The 22,006-nt window shown below is 43.4% G+C and overlaps 1 protein-coding gene across 1 annotated transcript in view; it reads left to right on the forward strand.

Annotated features, from left to right (window-relative positions):
* TNFRSF21 (TNF receptor superfamily member 21) overlaps positions 1–22,006 on the forward strand; it is a 169,869-nt gene that overhangs the window by 43,015 nt on the left and 104,848 nt on the right. Inside the window, exon 2 of the mRNA XM_077488914.1 lies at positions 16,914–17,523. Within this exon, the coding sequence (XP_077345040.1) occupies positions 16,914–17,523 (610 nt within the window). The remainder of the gene's footprint in view (positions 1–16,913; positions 17,524–22,006) is intronic.

The raw sequence follows: 22,006 nt of genomic DNA on the forward strand, positions 1-22,006 counted from the left end.
TTCATAACTGAAAAAAAAATCTACCAGTATTTGCCCATCCACAGGCTTGAAGCCATTAACCTCCCCTTCACATACTTTTTTATTTTATTTTCAATTGTATTATTTATTTTCCATGTTTATAGTGCTGACTTGTTGCGCAGAGCTTTACAGCGGGTCCATAGCCCTGCTCTGGACATGAGAATGCCAAGGGACAGTTCACTGCTGGATCACGGAGAAGTACTGCCTGCTGGAGGAACAGGTAAGTAAAATGGCTTCCCTGGACAAAACGGACAATTAACCTGTGCAGCCCCACTGCAAGAGGATTTATTTATTTTTTGTGCCCAGCTTTGGTCTTTAAGATCTGAAAAAAGTTTGGATATGTAGACATATAAAACATACATTTTCAAACCTAAGAAAAAGGTCTTGTCCCATCCTTCAGCCCTTTTTGGACAGAAGTGCATCGCATAGGGAAAAAATTCTGGCAACCCCTGAGTTCTTCCTCCTACACCACCACGGGATTCGTAGCGAGGTATACAGGAGATCCATTTTGCCTCTCCTCACAGCGGCATAAAGCTGCATCCCCCTGCTCTGGAAGCAGATACAGCCCCCGTTGGTGGCCATCTGGTTGCGAAAAGTAACAGATCAAAGCAATAGAGGACTTGGTGGCCATGGAGAAAGGCCTTGGTGAGTAATTCTCAAAAAAAAAAAATGGTTTTAGTGGCACGAATCTGAATTCGTCTACTCTCAGGAATATTGGGAGCTGATGGCTTAGCTCCCCCGTGGTACGGCGAATCCTTAAGTTCCCCGGATGGGGCCGGTGAGACTGGTCGGAGGTATATATCTTCTCAACCCACCCCCCCCCCCCCCTCCAAGGAGGGAAGGAGACAATCCTCCCCCCTTTTTGTTTTTTTCCCCTTCCCTTCCTTTCCGCTCCCCCCCTCCCCCCTTTACCCTCTCTACTTTCTTCTCTCTTTCAGGATGGTACTTGCATACTACATCTCCAGGGTCGTCATGACCTTGGCGTCACTGCGTATTTTTGTCGCTTCTCCACTTTTTTTTTTTTTTCTTTTAAAAAAATAAAATAAAAATACAGCAGAGTTTGCTGTGGAAAATTGGTAATGCGGGATGCAGACCCTCCCTAATCTAATGTGGATAGGTGCTACTCCCTACAGATAGAAGACCCTTATTACAATAATGCGATGTCTGTACCAATGACAATATTTGGGGGGAGCCCAATGCTACCTTTATGCTTACCATTGGGGATGATTCTGTATTTCTGCATGTTCTTCCTATTTAAATAATTTATATAAAAAAAAAAACTAATAAAAAAATCCCTATTAAGCTGATGTGCAACATATGTTGTATAAGGTCTCCTGTCTTGTTTAATAGAGATTTCTCATTGACTTTGACTGAGCCATCATGGGAATTCTGTATCTCCCTATCACATCCAGCTGTCTGTACATGATCTTCTCATCCCCCGTCTATTGCCTTGAGGGGAGGTGACCCGTCCTTCGCAGTGTCCTTATGGCTGAGAACAGAATGAAAAGTAACTCTGAAAGCTGTTTACTAAATAACATGCATTACCGACATATCCTCCAGAATCCAGAGCAAGTCATGAACCGTTCATTATTTATGAGCATAGCAGGTCAAAATACCTTTCAATGGCTGAGTGTGGTTTACTTAGTGATGGAGGTTAACTCCTTCACCACAGCAGAGCTAAGAGCTACGAAATAACTGGCCTAATTTAGATTAACCACTAAATTCTGACATTTCTCTCCTACATGTAAAAATATTTTTTTTTTCTGCTAGAAAATTACAAAATTGTATTTATTATTTAAGCAGAGACCCTAGAGAATACAACGGCAGTCGTTGCAACTTTTTATCTTGCACGGTATTTGCGCAGCAATTTTTCAAACAAGTTTTTATTTTGGGAGAAAAAAAATAGTTTCATGCTTTAAAAAAAATCTTAGCCCAGCTCTTTTGCATAATGTGAAAGATTAAGTTACGCAGAATAACTAGATACTTAACATGTCACGCTTCAAAAATTCACATGCTCATAGAATGGCGCCAAACTTCGGTACTTGAAAGCGTCGCCTATGGGGATTTTTTTTTTTTTTTTTTTTTTTTTTTTTTACTGGTTACATGTTTTGAGTTACAGAGGGAAGTCTAGGGCTAGAATTATTGCTCTCACTCCAACATCTATGGCGATACCTCACATGTGGTGTTTGAACACCGTTTTCATATGTGGGCGGGACTTGCGTATACGTTTGCTTTACTTAATTTTTTTTAGTGTGACACATTAAAAGAAAACATTTAAATATTTGATCACTTTTATTCCTATTACAAGGAATGTAAACATCTCTTGTAATAAGAAATAAGCATGATAGGTCCTCTTTACACTGAGATATGGGGTCAATAAGACCCCACATCTCACCTTTTAGGCTGGGAAGCCTGAAATAAAATAAAAAACTATCTGTTTCCCAGCCAAGGTGGCACCGTTTTGTTTGAATGCAGAGGCCGTGCGTGACATCATAACATTGCGCCCGGCCTCCGAACGATCATAGAGACTCCAACGACCATCTGGTCTGCCGGAAATCTCTATGGTAAACATCTAGGGCCGGCGGATTCTGTCTCCAACTCACCAGTGGCAGCAGTGAGTTGGTAGAAGCACCAGAGGGAGGGGGTGGGGGAACGTCCCATCTCGCTGTCCGTAAGAACGATCAAGCAGCTGAACAGCCGCTATGACTTTTTCGGATCGGAGCAGGTCGGATGTCAGCGGACATGTCACCGCTGACATCCGACGCTCCATCTCCATCCGACCTCTATGGAGCATCTGTTCAGGTCCGCCTGAACGGATTGGTAGTGTGAAAGAGCCCTAAGTCTTCTGAGAGGTCCTTTACCCAGACTTTACGCTAATGCAAGCTAGCCAGAGATCTCTATAGACCCCTCTTCAAGGGGAAGGTTTTTACTGCTGCTTATGTCCCCACTGATGGGATTTCCTCATCAGGACAACAGCTATGACCCTTTCCTACTCTAACCTACAGCAAAATTCCGTTTGGCCTTAGGGCAGCGGTTCTCAACTCCTGTTCTCAGGACCCACTAACAGGGCAGATTTTAAAGTGGGGGGCCCCTTAAAAAAATATATAAAAAATCAGCAGCTACATATACTGCAGCTGCTGACTCTTAATAATTGGACACTTACCCTTCCCAGGGTCCAGCGATGCGCGGGGACGAAGCTCTGCTCATCCCCCCCCTCCGTTCGGCGGCGCCAGCATGCTTACTGTGAGCACCCGGCTGTGGCTTCACAGCCGGGCACCCACTGCGCATGCACGAGCGGCGCCGCGTGCCGTGATACACCGCGCAGTCATATGGGACCTGTCACGTGTCCCAGATGACTGACTGCGCCGAGGGAAAGTGACATCGAATGCCCGGCACTGAAGGAGGCAGACTACGAGGGACCCCCTAGCAACAGGCATTTAGAGGTAAGTTAAAAAAAACATTTTCCAATTTTTTTGTTTTTGTTTTGGAATTTTACACATTTTTGGGGGAAACGCCGCGTGGTAGAGATGCAGACTAGAATACTGCAATCGCTTAGCAGGAAATGATATCACCTGTGAAGTATTTCAGTTATCTTGCAAACCTGGCCTGTTAGTGGGTTCTGAGGACAGGAGTTGAGAACCAATGCTTTAGGGCAGTGATGGTGAACCTTGGCACCCCAGATGTTTTGGAACTACATTTCCCATGATGCTCAACAACACTGCAGAGTGGATGAGCATCATGGGAAATGTAGTTCCAAAACACCTGGAGTGCCGAGGTTCGCCATCACTGCTTTAGGGGGATGCGATCCTCATGGCATTTTAGTATTTGGCCTGGTAAATGGTGTAGAAACCATATCTAACTGAAAACCAGGATATGGTTTTAAAGGCTCAATCCACCCAGAACCGTTTTCAGTCGGTGGCAGAAGTGTCCTCGCGATGCTGAACAGTACTGATGTCATATGCATGCCGTTCTACTGTATCTCATCTTCCAGAGGAGACGAGGGAGGGTCCCGGGTCTTTGTGTGGCTTGCTAGGAGATGCAGTAATAAAATATGTACACTTCAAATTTTTTTATAGGGGGTGCAACAAGAGGACTAGGAGGAGGGTAAGTGTAAACGGGCCTGAGCTTACAGTGTATCCCTGTATTTACCGGTAGTCAAAAAATATCAGGATCTTTGACTTTGCTGTATTTAACCCTTGAGATACACAGTGGATGTATTCTAGAACTGCGCGCTTGTCATGGGATTGTTTTGAACCATAGCTGACAACAATAAATCTCCTTGTTTTTTTGCCTGATAATTGCTAGTCGCATGGAACAACGAAGGCGTTGTGAAAGATCAGACTGCTGTCAGGCTATCCATTGAATTTATTCTAAAAAGTAAAAATGTAAAAAGTTTCACTTATCCTGGATCATGTGAGGTAAGGTGCACTGGAGGTTTCTTTTTCAGGTGATGCAATGCATCAAAGTGGCTAAAAATGTCAACCATATGCTGGTAGCAACTTGTTGAAAACAGGTTGTCAGAGGGTAGGCTTCATTATTTGTTTGATATTATTGACATTATTTGATATTTTTGGAACAATAGTTCATTCAAAGTGTTCAGCCTCCTTTTTTTTTTTTTCCCCCTCACCATTGGTTTTATATGGCCCAAAGTGACTACAAAGATGTTTGGTTGTTTTCCTGTGTTTTAACATGCATTTGGAACAAGCCTTTAACATCAGTTTGCAAAATCCCATTGACTTTAATTGAGCAGTACCATGGCAGGTCAGAGGCTGCGTTTGGGTGCAGCATGTCCTATTGAGGTGTTTGAACTGTTAGTCCAATGCAGACTTTTCTTGTTAAACACTGGGTTTGCCATCTGCGACACTGCTCCAATGACCTCCTGGTCTTACAGAAGACAAAGGAAGCAGCGGGAGCCATTGGCAATCAGAGGGTGAGGCCGGGCCATGCTGTCTGTCTATGGACGCACACAGCTTGCTGAGGAGGAGCAGAGGTGGGGGATATACAAAGGCAGGCGTAAGCGACCGATCTATGCAATATTATTGCACAGAGCAGATAAGTGTAACATCTTTTATAATTTTAATTTAAAAAAATGGCCTTTAGTATAACCTTTAATTCACATGTTTCTAAATGCACCCAGTGAGTCTGCGCTATTTCCTCAGCTGCTGTAAAATTAGTCATGTCTTTTTTTTTTTTTTTAAAGATTCCTGCAGATGTCTGTGGTCAGACTGAAAATATGATTGAGCGCTAAAAACTGATGGCCTTTCATCTAAATTCTATTTAGGAAACTTGTCCAGCTCTAGTCTAGTTGGTGTATGATGCAAGGATTTCCTCTTCAGATGTTCTTGTGACTTACAGTTTACTCTCAGTCAGAAACCACCAGCACCTCTTCCTTGGTGACTCTATAATACCCTACTTAATTGGGTAGAACAACATGTACAGGATGATAACTCAAGAAAGCCAATCAGAATTAGGTTTTCACTCAGTAATTGAAAATCTGTTTTTAATGACCATTGCTCTGTTGCAAGGGCCTCCAAAATATATAACCAAAGGGCCAGATTGCGGTCCTTCAGGCTTTAGGGGGGCTGTGGGGCATTTTCTACTCTCACTGTCCATAGCAGAGTCATTACTCGGGTGTGGTTGTTGGTGGGGTAAGGCAATTACGTTGTGCTTGTGGTTAGTAGAAGGTATAGTACCCCATCATTGGTATCAGTGGTAGGAATCGTGCCCCGTCCTTGGTAGCGGTGGGAGGAATTGTGCCCCGTCCTTGGTAGCGGTGGGAGGAATTGTGCCCCGTCCTTGGTAGCGGTGAGAGGAATTGTGCCCCGTTGTCGGTTGCGCTGGGAGGAATCGTGCCCTGATGTCAGTTGCGCTGGGAGGAATCGTGCCCTGATGTCGGTTGCGCTGGGAGGAATCGTGCCCTGTTGGTTGCGCTGGGAGGAATCGTGCCCTGTTGGTAGCACTGGGAGGAATCGCGCCCTGTTGTCGGTTGCGCTGGGAGGAATCGTGCCCTGTTGTCGGTTGCGCTGGGAGGAATCGTGCCCTGTTGTCGGTTGCGCTGGGAGGAATCGTGCCCTGTTGTCGGTTACGCTGGGAGGAATCATGCCCCGTTGTCGGTTGCGCTGGGAGGAATCGTGCCCCCTTGTCGGTTGCGCTGGGAGGAATCGCGCCCCCTTGTCGGTTGCGCTGGGAGGAATCGCGCCCCCTTGTCGGTTGCGCTGGGAGGAATCGCGCCCCCTTGTCGGTTGCGCTGGGAGGAATCGCGCCCCCTTGTCGGTTGCGCTGGGAGGAATCGTGCCCCCTTGTCGGTTGCGCTGGGAGGAATCGCGCCCCCTTGTCGGTTGCGTTGGGAGGAATCGTGCCCCGATCTTCTGTCAGGCTTTCATTCTGTGTGCCCCTGCTGCGGAGTTGACCCTCAATTTGTCCTGGTGGCCATGATCTCCAGGACAGAACGTAAAGAAAAATGCAAAGGTTTGCGTTATCAGCACAACAGAAATAGCGAGGATTTCCCTCACTTTAGAGAGATCTCCTCACTTTCTGTTTCTCTACTGGAAAGAAAGTTGAGGGAAATCTTTCCAATGTGACAGACTGCAAAAAAACTGACCGGCTTTCTTACCATTTCTTGTTATATTCAAAATGAAAATAAGTTTTGGCTTTAGACATATTTTAAAGCAGAGCTATAGAAGAAGCTGTCAACCTTAACTATTTTTATCCTTGTGCTGCTAGCCTCAGTAAATAGATAGTAAGGCATATTATATTACATTTTTGGGGGGTTTATTTTTTTTTGTTTTTTTACATTTCTTCAGTTTGCTCCTGGTTTACGGCATAGGCCAAAATGATGTCCTACATCCCAGTAGTCTTTATGGATGTTTTTTGTGATCGGGAGGATGGCCTTTCTCAGCTAAGCACCCCCCCCCCCACCTGCATACCTAAGCTAAGGGCAGATGGATTCCAGCATCTAAATCCTACATGAATCTTCTGCCTTTTCTCAAGATGGCTGCAGATAGAAATTCTAGGAAGGTGTTTTTCAAAGTCAACCAAATAATGCATGAAGACATGGATGGTGGAGTTTGCTTTGAATTTAAAAAAAATGAAATGGCCTTTTCAGATTGTGGTGCTCCGATACAGTTAAGCTCTGCATTATTTGATGTAGCTTTCATATTGGTCACTTTAACCTCTTTACTCCTTCTCCAAGCGGCCCTTCAAGTGGGTTTAATGCCCTGGAGGGGGCATGTCTTCTCTATCAAGTGTCTGCTTGTGAGAGCCAGTCAGTGGTCACATGATTGCGGGCCCTGCTTGCTCCCGATTGGACATTTTGGCCGAGAGCTGCCATTGACGGGCTTGGTCAGTTTGCTGGGAACTCGCTATCAGCACACATCCTCAGGCCAGTGTGTGTGTGTGTGTGTGTATATATATATATATATATCTATCTATGTATGTGTGTGTGTTGACTGGGCATTCAAGAATAAATCTAGTCTATTTTCATTAAATAAAGTGTAAAGATATTGTCCCCACCAAAGGTAGTAGTATTAAGATATAGAAAGGTGTTTTTGTCTGTGGTAAATAGGCTATTTGTGCAAGTCTTGTGTAAAGCAGAATTTTATAGTAGACATCTGTGACTTGTGACTCTTTGCATTTGTCATCTGTTCACCACTAAAGTCCGCACCCACTACTGAATTTCCGTTTTGTCAGATAAGTCTACTCTCATTTCCTTCTTTTAAACTCAAATTTCTAACAGATTATGTTGCTGTTTCAAGTAAGCAAATTTTTCCCAGTGACCCCCCTCCAGGATGTGGTCTAGAACATGAAGATTTGTGGTTATGTTCATTTTGTTTCTCTCCCACTACCCCAGTTATCTGCAGTTTGTGTCCCATCTGTTCTTTCTGATGTAAATGATGCCACCAAAGACATTAAAACCTGGCATCTTTCTGAAGAATAACATTTTAAGAATCAAAATTGGAATATAAATAAACTGCTAGTTTATATACTATATCAGTGATTCTCAACCAGGGTTGCGTGGAACCCTAGGGTTCCTCCAGAGGGTGCTAGGGGTTCCTTCAGCAATGGGCAATTTTTGCCTCTACGATAAGTTCCAACTGACTCCATTGATCTTTTTAGCTCTCTGTAAGGAGGTAATTGTTCCCGGTGACCACAAGTGTAAGGACCATTCTTCTCACTGAGCATCACACTAATGTATCATGAGTTGTAGATTTCTATTTTTTAGCAGGTGTTCCCCGAGACCGGAGAACTATTTCAAGGGTTCCTCTGTGTTGAAAAGGTTGAGAAAGGCTGTATTATATGGACAAATGTCTCTGGTCTCTGGAATTGCAGTGCATTACAGCTTTAGCTTTAGTCTGGCTTCTTGGAAAGCTTTCCACAAGGTTTTGTAGTGTTCTGCGGGAATTTGTGTCTATCTGTGAGGTCAAATGAGAAAACCTGCTCACAATGCGTGTCTCCAGCCCATCCTAAAGGGGTTCAGTTAAGGCCACTTGAGTTCCTCCACACCAGACTCTTCTTGTCTTGATGGAGTTGACTTTGTACACAAGTCATGTTTGAACTGAAAACATCCTTTCCAACACAAAGTTGGAAGTACTGTACACAATTTTTATAAAATGTTTTTGTTTTCTGAAGCATTAACGTTATCCTTCACTGGAAAAAACTTGAAGTTATTAATTTTGAATAGGTGACTACATTTTAGCAATATGGTGTATATGCTTCTGAGATTCACTTTTTGCCTAAATGGTGGCTTAAAAAAAATAAAGTGCATATTGCTAATAGCTGAATGTGTCACTGTATCAGACTTCCAGGATGTGCCAGTTTGCTACTGATTAGGAGGGCTCCTTGCTCAACACTCCTGCCAATCAGCTGTTTTAACAGAACTGCCAAGCTTCTTCATGACAACCAAGGCTTAGACAGCTGTATTGGTTTCTTGGCACTATGAAGACCAGCTTAGGAAATCCATTGTTTATGAATGTGGAAAGAGCTAGATGTGCCAGCACAGCCTTAGAAACTTGTTGATTTAGCAATGGATTTCCAAGTCTAGGCTGCACTGTGATAAAGACTGCTGAGAAGCTCCGAGATAATTTGGCAGCACTTTCAGGACAGCTGATCAGGGGTTCAGCATGAGGGAACCCCCTTCAATCAGCAGTTGTAGTAGGAGGGTCATGGGGTAGTGAGGACAGAAAAAATGGAAATGCTATTTGTTGATTGGGCTCCTAAAAGTGCAATTCTGATTTTTGAATAGCAACTCAAGCATGTCATTCTGATTTTTGGTTTCTCGACCTAGCGAGTTGCTGGCCTGGAACAAGCTTGAGGTGCGTGAGTTGAACTTGTCAGACTTCCTTGGCTGCTTCTTTGTTCCAGGTTGGCGACTAACCAGTTTACCAAAGCCAAGTTTTAGTTTAGCTGTATACTGCGTATTTGAAAGAGCAATGGTAATTCCTTCTCGTGCACTAAATATAGTGTGTGTGTATGTAGTATGTGTATATGTTTGTGTGTAATATGTGTGTGTAATAAATATATATATGTGTGTGTGTGTGTGTGTGTGTATGTGTATATATATGTATGTGTGTGTATGTATATGTATATATATATATATATATATAATATAGTGTGTGTGTGTGTGTATATTGTAGACATGTCACTGGAGAAGTGGTTGAGGGGGTGTACATCTCACCTAGGTTGCTACACAGTGTGAGATGGTAAATCCAGGATGGATCAGTTTCTCAGCAGCGATATGCTGCTGAGTTGTTATTTAATTTTGCCGGGCCTGGGTTTATATGGAATGGCAGGTAGGTTTGGTAGAGGGACCTGTCATTCCACATCCCCCGATCCAGTTCTGGGTTTGGGATCAGGTGAGCTTTGATCCTAATTAGCCTGGGAAGCTAAAGGCACTGCAGGGTCTGCAGGTGATTGCTCTCAGCCAGGGAATGAACAATCTGTGTGTTGAAGGAAGCTGCAAGCACAGCCACTGCTGGAGCTAAAACTCACCCTGCGATATCCAGGCGAAAGACGCTGTGTTTGTAAGTGTCAGATAGGTGAGCAGAACCTGTTAGTAAGCGCCCAGCCGGGCTAGGACTTTTATTTTTGTTGTACTTAGAAAGCACGGTGTTGCTGTATATTTTGTTTGCTGGACTGTTTGTACCACGAATAAACGCCAAGATCTGCTTTATAAATTCCAAGTCTGCTGTGAACTGTGTCCAAACACACCCTACCCCGGGAAGATCCCTTACAATATATAATATAATATAATATAATATAATGGATGTGTGTGTATGTATATGTGTGTGTGTATATATATATATATATATATATATATATATATATATATATAATGTATATGTATATGTGTGTGTGTGTGTGTGTGTGTGTGTGTGTGTGTGTGTATGTATGTATATATAATATATATATATATATATATATGTGTATGTATGTGTGTATATATATATATATATATATATATATATATATATATATATATATATATATATATATATATATATATATATATATATATATATATAATTATTTCTCCAACTCCTTAGTGAAATTGTGGACCAGCTCTCCTCTCCTAGCAAAGTCTCATTTTCTGGCTACTTGCATGAAAGCGGTGCCTAGTATTCTTATGCCTAGCTGAAAGGCGAGCAAATGTTGCATCTTCAGAATCATGAGCCTATTGTACAATGTATTGGAAAATTATATTTAAATCGACATTGTGTGTAAATTGAAAACTGCACAAAAAGCTCCAAACTTGCGTTTTTTTTATTTTTATTATTATTATTTTGTTGATAAAGTGTTGGGTTTAGAACCACTGCCACATTTTTATTGTCTCTATTTGTTCTGATCAACAATATCACCCAAAATTAAAATGTGAAGTGATAGTAAACAATCACCTTGTAAAACAACCCATTCAGTTTAAATAGAAATGAAAGGAAAAACATTATAAATACCCTTTTTCAAAAATGATCACATTCCCTCTGGTCTCAGCTTTATAAGACCTGGGGAGAGGAGAAGCATTAGCACATGAACCTTGCCAAGGAAAGCAGAAGGACTGGCAGAAATACCAGGGATTCCACATAAAGGAAGCAATACAAACAGAATGCTTTCTCATACAAGTACATGGTACAGCAGCCACATATCAGGAATATATATGTGTTGGGGTAACGCACGCTTTAAGGAAAATGCTACATTTTGTCACCACAACAGGAAGTGGAAATGTGCCAATGGGGACACTTGTTACGGGTGACAACCCTCTAAGAATGAGTTTCTCTAAGGCTCTTTGCGGGACCGTTAGTCCGTTTTTCATCCATCTATTGATGAGAAATGGTCAACAATGCATCTCATTCAAAAAATCAGAGGTAATGGATGACCATCCATTTACATCCCCTTCCATCAACATCTGTTTTTTGGAACGGATCAAAGCCCTATTTTTAAAAAAAAAGGGTTAATGGACAAATGGTCCGTTTTTTGCATGAAAGAATGGCTCTGGGACGCAAGTTTACTCTAGCTGGCAGATGTAAATACGTGCTGTAAAAATGGAAGAAAAACTGATGTAAGCATCACACGTTTTTCTTTTGAAAAAGAAAGTGACTGAACTGATGAAACGAATGTGTGAAAGGGGCCTTACTTTTGAAAGATGTCCTCTCGCTTCCTGTTGAACCTATAGAGCAGGCAGTGAAGGGTAATCTCCAGTTGTGGGACACAACTGAAAAAAGAACTCCCTGGAAGAGCATGGCACTGCCACATCCCTAAACTGATTTAAGCACACTACTGATGCCTCTTGGGCAGTGAGGCCAGTGGAATTTTTTTTTTGGGGGAGCATCAAACAGTATGTCACCCCCCCCCCCCCCCCATTGGTGGGTCGGCACTTACCCAATCACCAGCGGCCTCCCGTTATCCTGCATATTACGTTTCCTCCCTCCTCCTCCACGGCCAATCGTGAGTCTATTTTGAAGCCTATTACAGCCTCTGGCTCTAATCAGGTGCTTAAAAAAAACAAAAAAAAAACAGCTGCTGTAATTCATGCATCCAGCCCTGAAAGGGGCCGGACGCATGAATAGGGAGTGGCCTTGGATAGATTTATGCAATGCATGAATCCTATCCATTGCATATATGGGGAAGGCTTCTCCTGTCTGCGAGGAACTAGCAGACCAACTAGTGCATGGCCTTAAGTACGTTTGTGACATGGCCCTGGATACCCTCCCCCTGTTATCCAGGGCTTCAGTTTCAGCAGTGGTGCTGAAGCGCCTGATGTGGTTGAACTGCTGGTCTGCTGACCAGGCATCCAAAAAAGCCCTGACAGATCTTCTCTTCCATGGCAACCGGCTCTTCGGGGCCTCTTTGGAAGACATTATTAAGAATGCCACAGGTGGTAAGAGTACTCTACTCCCACAGGTCAGGAAGGCTAAAGCCCCGTACACACGAGAGGACTTATCTCCGACAGACCTCCAAAGGAGTTCCGCCGGAGTTCCGCCGGAATTCCGACGGAGTTCTGGCGGACTTTTCGACCGAACGGACTTGGACACACACCATCACACCAAACTCTGACGGAGTCGAACGTGATGACGTACGACTGGATTTGAATAAGGAAGTTCATAGCCAGTAGCCAATAGCTGCCCTAGCGTCGGTTTTAGTCCGTCGGAGTAGCATACACACGAGCGGATTTTTCGACGGGGACCGGGTCCGGCGGAGTTCCGTCGGGAAAATTTGAAGCATGCTTCATTTCTAAAGTCCGTCAGACTTTGGCGAATCAAAAGTCCGTTGCAGCCCACACACGATCGGATAGTCTGACGGACTCAGTCCGTCGGAGTTTGGATGTCCAAAAGTCCGCTCGTGTGTACGGGGCTTAAGGAGCCATGCCATAGGCAATCATGAGACATCTATGGCCAGCCTAAAATGCCTTTGAATGTTGTACTATAAAGTGTAAATGGCTTTCACTTGAGAAACCTGAAATTATAATTTGAAGGGGTGTCCATATACTTTTGGCCATAATGTACAGGGGCTGGACAAAATTATGGAAGGTGTGAAAGTGATGTCATGTTTTCCATGAAAGTGGAAGTGATGTACCATTCTTTGGCTTCTGCCATATGATGAGATACCTAGCTAACAGGTGGGAAGCCACACTTTCATCTTTCACTGCATGTGCTGCTAGTAATACGGAGTCATGTCAGAGCTTACGGAGGAGTTTCAAAGAGGCAATATTGTTGGTGCCAGCTTAGCTGGTGACCCTGTGACTGAAGTTGCCAATTTATTTTCGGTATTGTGAGGTACAGTATCAAAGGTTATGACGGCATGTACAGTTTCTGGGAAAACTTAGTTTGATAAGCTCAATAGTGGTCAACGGACCGAAAGACAAAAAAGGAATTGCACAGGATTGTGATCTGTATTTGTGCATAAAGAGTGGCATCAGATTCTATTACCCTGCATTCAAGACTTAGATTTGTCTATTCCCAGGAACATGCAGGCCTTCTTGGATGCAAATGGTGGTCCAACGCCATATTAGGTAACAATTTTGCTCTTCTACCATACTTGTTTCCATAATTTTGTCCAACCCCTGTAGGTGTGATGGTCAGGTGTCCACAATCTTTTGGAGGTTTGCTGCAAGTTCTAACATCCTCTCCTGTATGCCTGCACTGATAGGTCATTATTACAATTAACAAAATGATGGCAGCTACATAGAAGGGGATGTAGGATCATCTGTGGTCTCCAACTGCCATTTGAGCATCACTATGTTCTTTAGCTTATTAAACAAAGGTCACAGTGCTCTGTTACAACGCAATCTGATCTGCCGTAAATAAACTTGCAGGTCATCTATTTTCTTTAGTCGGGCCTTTTGTCATTTTGCAGAAACTAGTGACGATGTCATTGTCTGACTCATAGTGAGCATTATGAATGAGTAACTAGACAAATTCCTGCTTAATGACTGTACACTATGGAGAAATCCCTTTCTACTTTCACCTAACACGTTCTTGAGTTGTTATAGATTACACCGACTTTCCCGGAATGTGAGGAGCTAATGACATTGCTCTCTTACAGGAAGTGTGCACATCGGGAAGCTGACTGCTTGGTGACCAGGAACATTCGGTGACTGTAAATGATTGGTCATATACTGTGTTTCCCTGAAAATAAGACCTGGTCTTATATTGATTTTGGCTACAAAACAACACTAGGGCTTATTTTCAGGGGATATCTTATTTATTTACGGCATGTACAAAAAAAAGTTCCTCCCCTGTCAGCTCAGGAGTCAGCATTGTGAAATTCTATAATCCCAAAAATAAACCTTAAAAACCTTGTACAATCATGTGATTTGTTCTGTAAAAAGATTATATAATATGCAGCATGTCTCCTTGTGTGACTTTATTGTGGAAAATACTTTTTTTTACAAGCATGTCTGCAAGCTTTTGGTCATATAGTGACATTGATGTTACTGGTATTATTGGTAGCACATGCCATCAGCAGGCACTCTAGCACCAGTGACAATCCATATATTCGCATCCTTAGTGTGTTCTTTGTAATTTTTCAAACGGTCTTCATCATTCACAGTTTTAAAAAATTGAGTGACCAGTAATTCCTTCTGAAATATAAATTTGATTGGGGGAAAATGCTCATTGTAAATGAACAGATGAGAGGAAAGAGGGGTGCAAGAACAACAATACCATTGACACAAGACTTTCATAGTTTGTTTCTTTTTGGGGGTTTTTGGTCTGAAAGTGTCTGGTGCTAAAACTGGCTGGTTTGGATGGCAGTGATCTCATATTTGCTCAAGCCTTAGGGGCGACTTGTCCAGGCGACTTAGCCGCCTGACAAGTCGCGCTCCGTTCTGTACTATGGAACCGTTCTAATAGGAGCGACTCAAGTCGCTCCGACTTAGAAAAAAGGTTCCTGTACTACTTTTGGGGCGACTTCAGGCGACTTGCATTGACTTCTATACAGAAGTCGTTTTGCAAGTCGCCGCTGAAGTCGTGTGCAGGTCGCGTCTGTGAGTCGCGCTGCAAGTCGTGCCGCCCCTGTGTGAACCGAGCCTTAGTGTTATATGCCAAGTGTGAGCCAGTGTATAGCGAATACTAAAACTTTTTTTTTTCTTTAGCCAGATGCTTATATTTGGATTTTTCACGGTTTGTTCTATAACTGCTACTTTCACTTGAAAGCCCTGTTCCAAGTATGAGCCAGTACCTACTACTGAACTCCACATACTAAATAAAATCAGCAATCATGCAGTTATTCATGTACTATAGTTTTAAACTTTAACTGTTCCTGACTTTGTATTGATATAAGCCTCTTATAATCCCCTGCATAGCAGAAAGGAGGACAGCTCTAGTTGCCATTTAGACTCTGCTGTAATTTTATGTATTGATTTGGAATATGCTGACAGAAGGCGAGAGCAGAGTAGATCAATATGTACTGCTCATTCGCTGTCCAGTAAGCAGGCTGTGTGTTTTCCCAACCAGACGGAGCTGCTGCAGTGCATGTCAAAGACCTGGCTGTGCGGTCTGGCAGGAATGTCTAAAACACAAGCCAGCTAAACAAAAATAGGATTTGTGTGCACTCATGTTGTCAAAGGCAAATGCTGTTTTTTGCTTTTCGTTCAAATTCGAATGCAGAATGCATCAAATGTCTGCTTTCCTACCAATGGTTACGTTCTCCCATTAAATGAGACTTTAAAGGCTCAAAAAGTGATCATATTCTCTTAAAATGTGTACCTTTTTTTTTTATTATTCCATAAATGGTGTACAAGTAAGATTAAAAGTTTAACATAATAAAGTGGAAACCAAATCACAAAATAGTGTATATATGCTTATTTTTCGTTATACATGCAGCGATCACATATGGGTATCCAACGCGCTTCAGAGTCAAATCGCTCCTTCAGGGATAGCATGTCTGCATTTGACCTGCTTTGCCTGCAGTGCACATGGACCTTAATAGGACCTCCTGTATCTAAAGACACAAATTGGGTCAATTGTAGCCTCAGAACTTTCGCCCACATGACGCCACTGAGGAAAATGCCAACATCTTAATTGTATAGAGCAGGACACAGGCTGAGTATTCAGACCCTGGGTTGTAGGCTGGTACCTTTTTTAAAGGTGATTGTAAACTTGCAAGCTTTTGGGGTAAACCAGTTGGGAGTCCCCCTCTAATGCCCTGTACAAACGGTCAGACTTTATGACGGAAAAGGTCCGATTGGATTAGGTTGTTGGAAAGTCCATCGGGCTCTATCAGACTTTTTCCATCGGAAATACCGATGGAAAACATTTGAGAGCTGGATCTAAAATTTTCTGAAAACAAAATCCGATCGGACTTTCCGACGGATAGAATTCCGACGGACAAAGTGCCACGCATGCTCAGATTAAATTACGAGACCAGAACTATTGGTACTAGCCTCTACGTAGGGCCATCGTACGCAAAAAACGTCACCTCGTTCCAAACTATTGGATTTTTCTGACAACTTTGTCCGACCATGTGTATGCAACAAAAGTTTCGGACAAAATCCGTTGGAAAAAATCAGACGGATTTTGTGGTCGGAATGACCGTGTGTACAGGGAATTACCCTACTCCACTACCTTTTTTTATATGTGCTTCAAATGCACGTCAAATACAAGAAACTGGTGTCCATCTGCATAAACCCTTGCAAATCCCTTTGGCAGGTAAATATTTACCCATGTATATATTTCACAATGTGTACAACAGTTGCAGGATCTATTTTCCTGGCGTTCGACTTTAAGAGTGGATGATGCTTTGGGAGTCTTAATTGAGTTTCTCTGAACATGTAGCCCCCTGCGTGTACGTGAGACCTTTCACATTTACCAAGCTGCTCTCATGCAATCCATAGCAATCAATCGTCTTTCATTAACGGGACTTCTCAGTATGGTGGAAGTTAAAAGATAATGTTTCTCTTCTTTCAGATTCTGCTGTGTCATCTTGAATTGGTGAGAGCTGAGTCGGTGCAATTGTCTAACAAGAAGACAATATTTCAGCTGTCTGGGAAATATAACAACACCAAACTTGGACCTACAAAAATCTTATCCTGTGACAAATGCCCAGCAGGCACCTATATGTCCAAGCACTGTACTGAGTCTGACCTCCGGGAGTGTAGCCCGTGCCCCAATAGCACCTTCACCAAACATGAAAATGGGAATGAACGTTGTCACCCTTGCAGTCCACCATGTGAGCCGCCTATGGTCACAAAAACAGTGTGTTCTGCCTTGACTGATGGCGAGTGCTCATGCCCACCTGGCACATACCTCATGAATGGCTCTTGTGCCAACCACACTATGTGCCCGGTAGGATGGGGTGTCAAGAAGAAAGGAAGTGAAACTGAAAATGTCAAATGTAGGATGTGCTCCTATGGTACCTATTCTGATGTGCCTTCTAGTACGATGAGATGTAAGACCCATACCAACTGCTCTGAGCTTGGCCTGGTGACCATCAAACCTGGTACGAAAGAACGAGACAATGTATGCGGACCTCTTTCTTCTTCTGCTCCAGACCTCTACCCTTCGTCCTCTGAATTTGGTAAGAACTCCTGCTTTACTATTTATAGTAATAGTCTTCTATCTTTTGGTTGAAATCATTTGCATTTGATCTACCTCAAGTGTTTTTTGTGCTTGTTCAAGTAAAAACGTCCCCTGTAAACAGCAGCTTTAAAATGTACTCCTCCCCCACCACACAAGAACACATTTAATGTGCTGATCTGTATGACAAGATTTGCACTGCCCTCCTCAATGCAGAACCTTCTATGTGATTCTCTTCCTTCAGCTCCAGCTTCTACTTGCATTTTCTTCATTTTCATGATGCTCTGTTCAGTGCCGAAGAGTCGAAGGCAACACATGGTTCTTTCAGGTACGAAGGACTATGTGACAGGTCTGGGAAAATCGGCTGTCACAAAGGGGTATCCATAGATCTGTGTAAGTTACAACACATGTCACTTACACATGTAACTTACACATGGCTTTCCTTTCACTTCTGGTAGCTGAATACAGTGGCAGGGGAGGAAAAAACATAAAACATAAGTACATAAATATATGTATTTGTGCAGGTCTACACTAAAGTTATTCTAAAGAAGAGTATATATATATATATATATATATATATATATATATATATATATATATATATATATATATATATATATATATATATATATATATATATAATATATAACAAACACACATGGCTCAATATTTAAAGTCCTGAGCTACTAGCCAGGACTTAAGGGTTACTCGCCACCAGTTCCCCCAGCCCTAATTCCACCCCTGAATTCACCCCTAAATTCACATGAAATTACACTTAAATGCTTTATGCAAAATTAAGTTATTAATTACAGCTTTATCCGTGTCCACTATGCAGCCTACCTGTGCAGAGGAGGAGAGGAACAAGAGAGCCACCCAGGTGATCAGAGCGCAGGGAACACAGCGATAACCACTTTCATTTCAATTGCCATATACCCGCCGCTCAACGTCGTATACAGCCCCGCCCCCTGGCTAGGGAACTTTCATTGACAGATCACCCGTCACCGGGATTGGATGAGTGATCTGTCTATCAAAGTCCCGGGACCAGGGGGCGGGGCTGTATCTGACAGTGAACGGTGGGGAACACAGCAATTGAAAAAACTTATCGCTGTGATCCCTGCGCGCTCTGATCACCTGGGTCTCTTACTCTCTCCAATATTTTCTGTAGTCCTAACTCTAAATTTAGAGAGCCCCCACAGTGGAAGCACATGCATTATAATGGATAGGCAGAGGGCAAGTGAGCCTGGAGGGAGACCACCTCTTAAAGGCATAGAGGCGCACTGGACACCTTGCACATAACACAGTGGTAGCAAATATGTCCTGTATGTTCCCTCACCAATATTTTAACATTACAAACTAATGGCCACTGCCCTCACCTATAACTGGCTTTTGCAGTAAGGAGTATATGGAAGGGCAACGCATGCAAAAAAACAAATTCCCAGCTCAACTTACCGACCAGCCTGCTAAACAACCGAATTGTCCTGTCTAACAGTATGTGTTAAAAACGGGGGTTTAGTCTGCACACATTTGCAAATACATGCATAAGCTACAGAGCCCCGTCAAGGTACCCCGGTATTTTCTGTAGTCCTAACTCTAACTTTTATAAGCCTCCACAATTTAAGCACATGCATTATAATGGAGAGGCAGAGGGCAAGTGAGCCTAGAGGGAGTCCACCCCTCCTTAATGACACGGGCACACTGGACACCCAGCAGATGGCAGCAAATGTGTCCAGTGCATCCCATCACCAATATTTTCACAGTACGAACAAATGGTCACTGCCCTCATCTCTAACTGGTCTTTACAGCAAGGAGCACATGGAAGGGCACGCATGCAAAAAAACAGAAATTCCTTGCTCAACACCTCTACCTCCATTGCCTCCCACAGTACACCTCTACCTCCATCACCTCCCGTTGTACATCTCTACCTTAAACGCCTCCTCCAATGCCTCTCCTCTCCATCACACCTAGGTCTCCAATCCCTTCTTCTCCTAGCACACCTCCTATACCTAAAATCCCTCTTCCCAGTATGTCTCTGCCTATAATGCCCCCCCCCCCAGCAACCTTGTGCTTTTAACGACCCCCCAGCACACCTCATCTTCCAGCCCCCCCTCACCAGCATACCTAGGCCCCCATTTCCACCCCCCCCCCATTTTATCATACCTATGCCTCCAGATCCGCCCCCTCCGCCTCTTCCCCCCCCCCCCCCATTCTATCATACCTATGCCTTCAATTACTCTCCCCATTCTATCATATGGTATGATAGATGGGGGGATAGGCGGAATTGGTGGCATAGGTATGATAGACTGGGGGAGGGCTAGCAGAATTGGTGGCATAGGTATAATTGATTGGGGGGGGGATGATTCAGACCTATGCCTCCAATTACACCCCCCCCCCCCAAATCCAGCACATATGTGCTCTCAATCCCCACTTACTCCCAGCAAACTTCTTGTTCAATCCCCCAATGCCTCCAGAACATCACAACAGAGTGTCATATTATCACATACCATTGTCTTGCAGTCACGGGGGTCAGGCATCAGTGCACTACTTGGATGTGTGGGAGGTGGAGAGGGGAAATCCCTGGAGGCTGGTACACTTGTTGTAAAGCTGCTAGCCTGTGCGGTGCGGGGATGTGTGGGAAATAGAGAGGGGCAGTCCTAAGCGGTGCCGGCTGGTGCATTTCTTTTCAAAAATCTGCTGCTAGCCTGTGTGGGAGGTGGAGACGGGCAGTCCCAAGCGGCAATGTGTGGAAGGTGAAGAGGGGCGGCGCTGGCTGGTACACTTCTTCTTTGCAAAGCTTGCGCTGCGAGCCTGTGGGGGGGGGGGGGGGGGCAGAGGTGTGTGGTCCCAGGCAGCATATTAAACTGGCCACACTGGGAGTGTGTGTGTGTGTGCGCGCAGCGGTGGGGGTGGGGGCGAGAGACTGGATACATACCCGATGCAGTACACCCTCTCATTTTTGTAAATATTTTATTATATTATATTTTATTATGATTTCTTTTCTATGTGAGAACACTGAAGAAATGACACTTTGCTGCAATGTAAAGTAGTGGGTGTACAGCTTGTATAACAGTGACAATTTGCTGTCCTCTCCCCAGTGCTGGCAGCCCCAGGCCATGACACATGCTTGACTGTAGGCAAGGCACACTTGTCTTTGTACTCCTCACCTGGTTGTTGCCACACACGCCTGACACAATCTGAACCAAATACGTTTATCTTGGTCTCATCAGACCGCAGGACATGGTTCCAGTAATCCATGCCCTGTTTGCAGGCTTTCTTGTGCATCATCTTTAGAAGTGGCTTTTTTCTGGGACGACGGCCATGCAGACCAATTTGATGCAGTGTGTGACGTCTGTGACAAAGACAGCCTCTGGATATGATGCTGGGCACGTGCACTCAACTTCTTTGGTCAACCATGGCAAGGCCTGTTCTGAGTTGAACCTGCCCTGTTAAACCTCTGTATAGTCTTGGCCACCGTGCTGAAGCTGTTTCAGGGTCTTGGCAATCTTGTTATAGCCTAGGCCATCTTTAGGTAGAGCAACAATTCTTTTTTTTTTTTTTTTTTTTCAGATAATCAGGGAGTTCTTTGCCATGAGGTGCCATGTTGAACTTCCACTAACCAGTATGTGAGAATGATAACTTCAAATTTAACACACCTGATCCCCATTCACACCTGAGACCTTGTAATACTAACAAGTCACATGACACCAGGAAGAGAAAATGGCTAATTGGGCCCAATTTTTAGACATTTTCACTTAGGGGTGTACTCACGTTTGTTGCTAGCGGTTTAGACATTATTGGCTGTGTGAGTTATTTTGAGGGGACAGAAAATTTACATTGTAGCAAAGTGTAATTTCTTCAGTGTTGTCACATGAAAAGATATAATAAGATATTTACAAAATTGTGAGGGGTGTACTCACTTTTGTATGAGAGAATGTATATATGTATATATATATATTAGCTGATATGGGCCATTAAGACCACCTTCCAATCTCCCTCCCTGGGCCAGTCTGGGTTATCTGGGTGATTTCCTATGCTACCTTCTCTTCACCTTTCAGAGTTCAGTATATGAATATTGCAGTAATGTTCTATTTGAACACATGGCTGGTGTCATGCCTCTGGTTGGTGTTTGCAGAATTTGCAATTACTATAATATCTCGGTTATACGATAGCGCAGATGAAAAGCCACACTAATAACTGGTTAGTAATGTTCGTTGTTGCCTATTATTGAAACCCATGAGCATGGCAAATGGGAAACTGTATCTGATGAGGGTTAATACATGATGGTGCAACAGTTTCTGATGAAATCTAATGAATGGCCATTAGCCAGATATGCTATGAGAGAGCAGATAAATAACTGTAATCTCAGTAGCTATGGCTGTTCTTTGCTGTGAGTCACATTTAGAGACTCTTGCAATTATATAATAATATAGAATTGTTCTTAAAATGTAACGATGACGTTTTGCTGAATCTGAGTGGGGGGGGGGTGT

The sequence above is a fragment of the Lithobates pipiens genome, unplaced genomic scaffold, assembly GCF_037356315.1.
Source record: "Lithobates pipiens isolate NorthernLeopardFrog02 unplaced genomic scaffold, aLitPip1_a1.2 Scaffold_18, whole genome shotgun sequence".
In the NCBI taxonomy this organism is placed as follows: domain Eukaryota; kingdom Metazoa; phylum Chordata; class Amphibia; order Anura; family Ranidae; genus Lithobates; species Lithobates pipiens.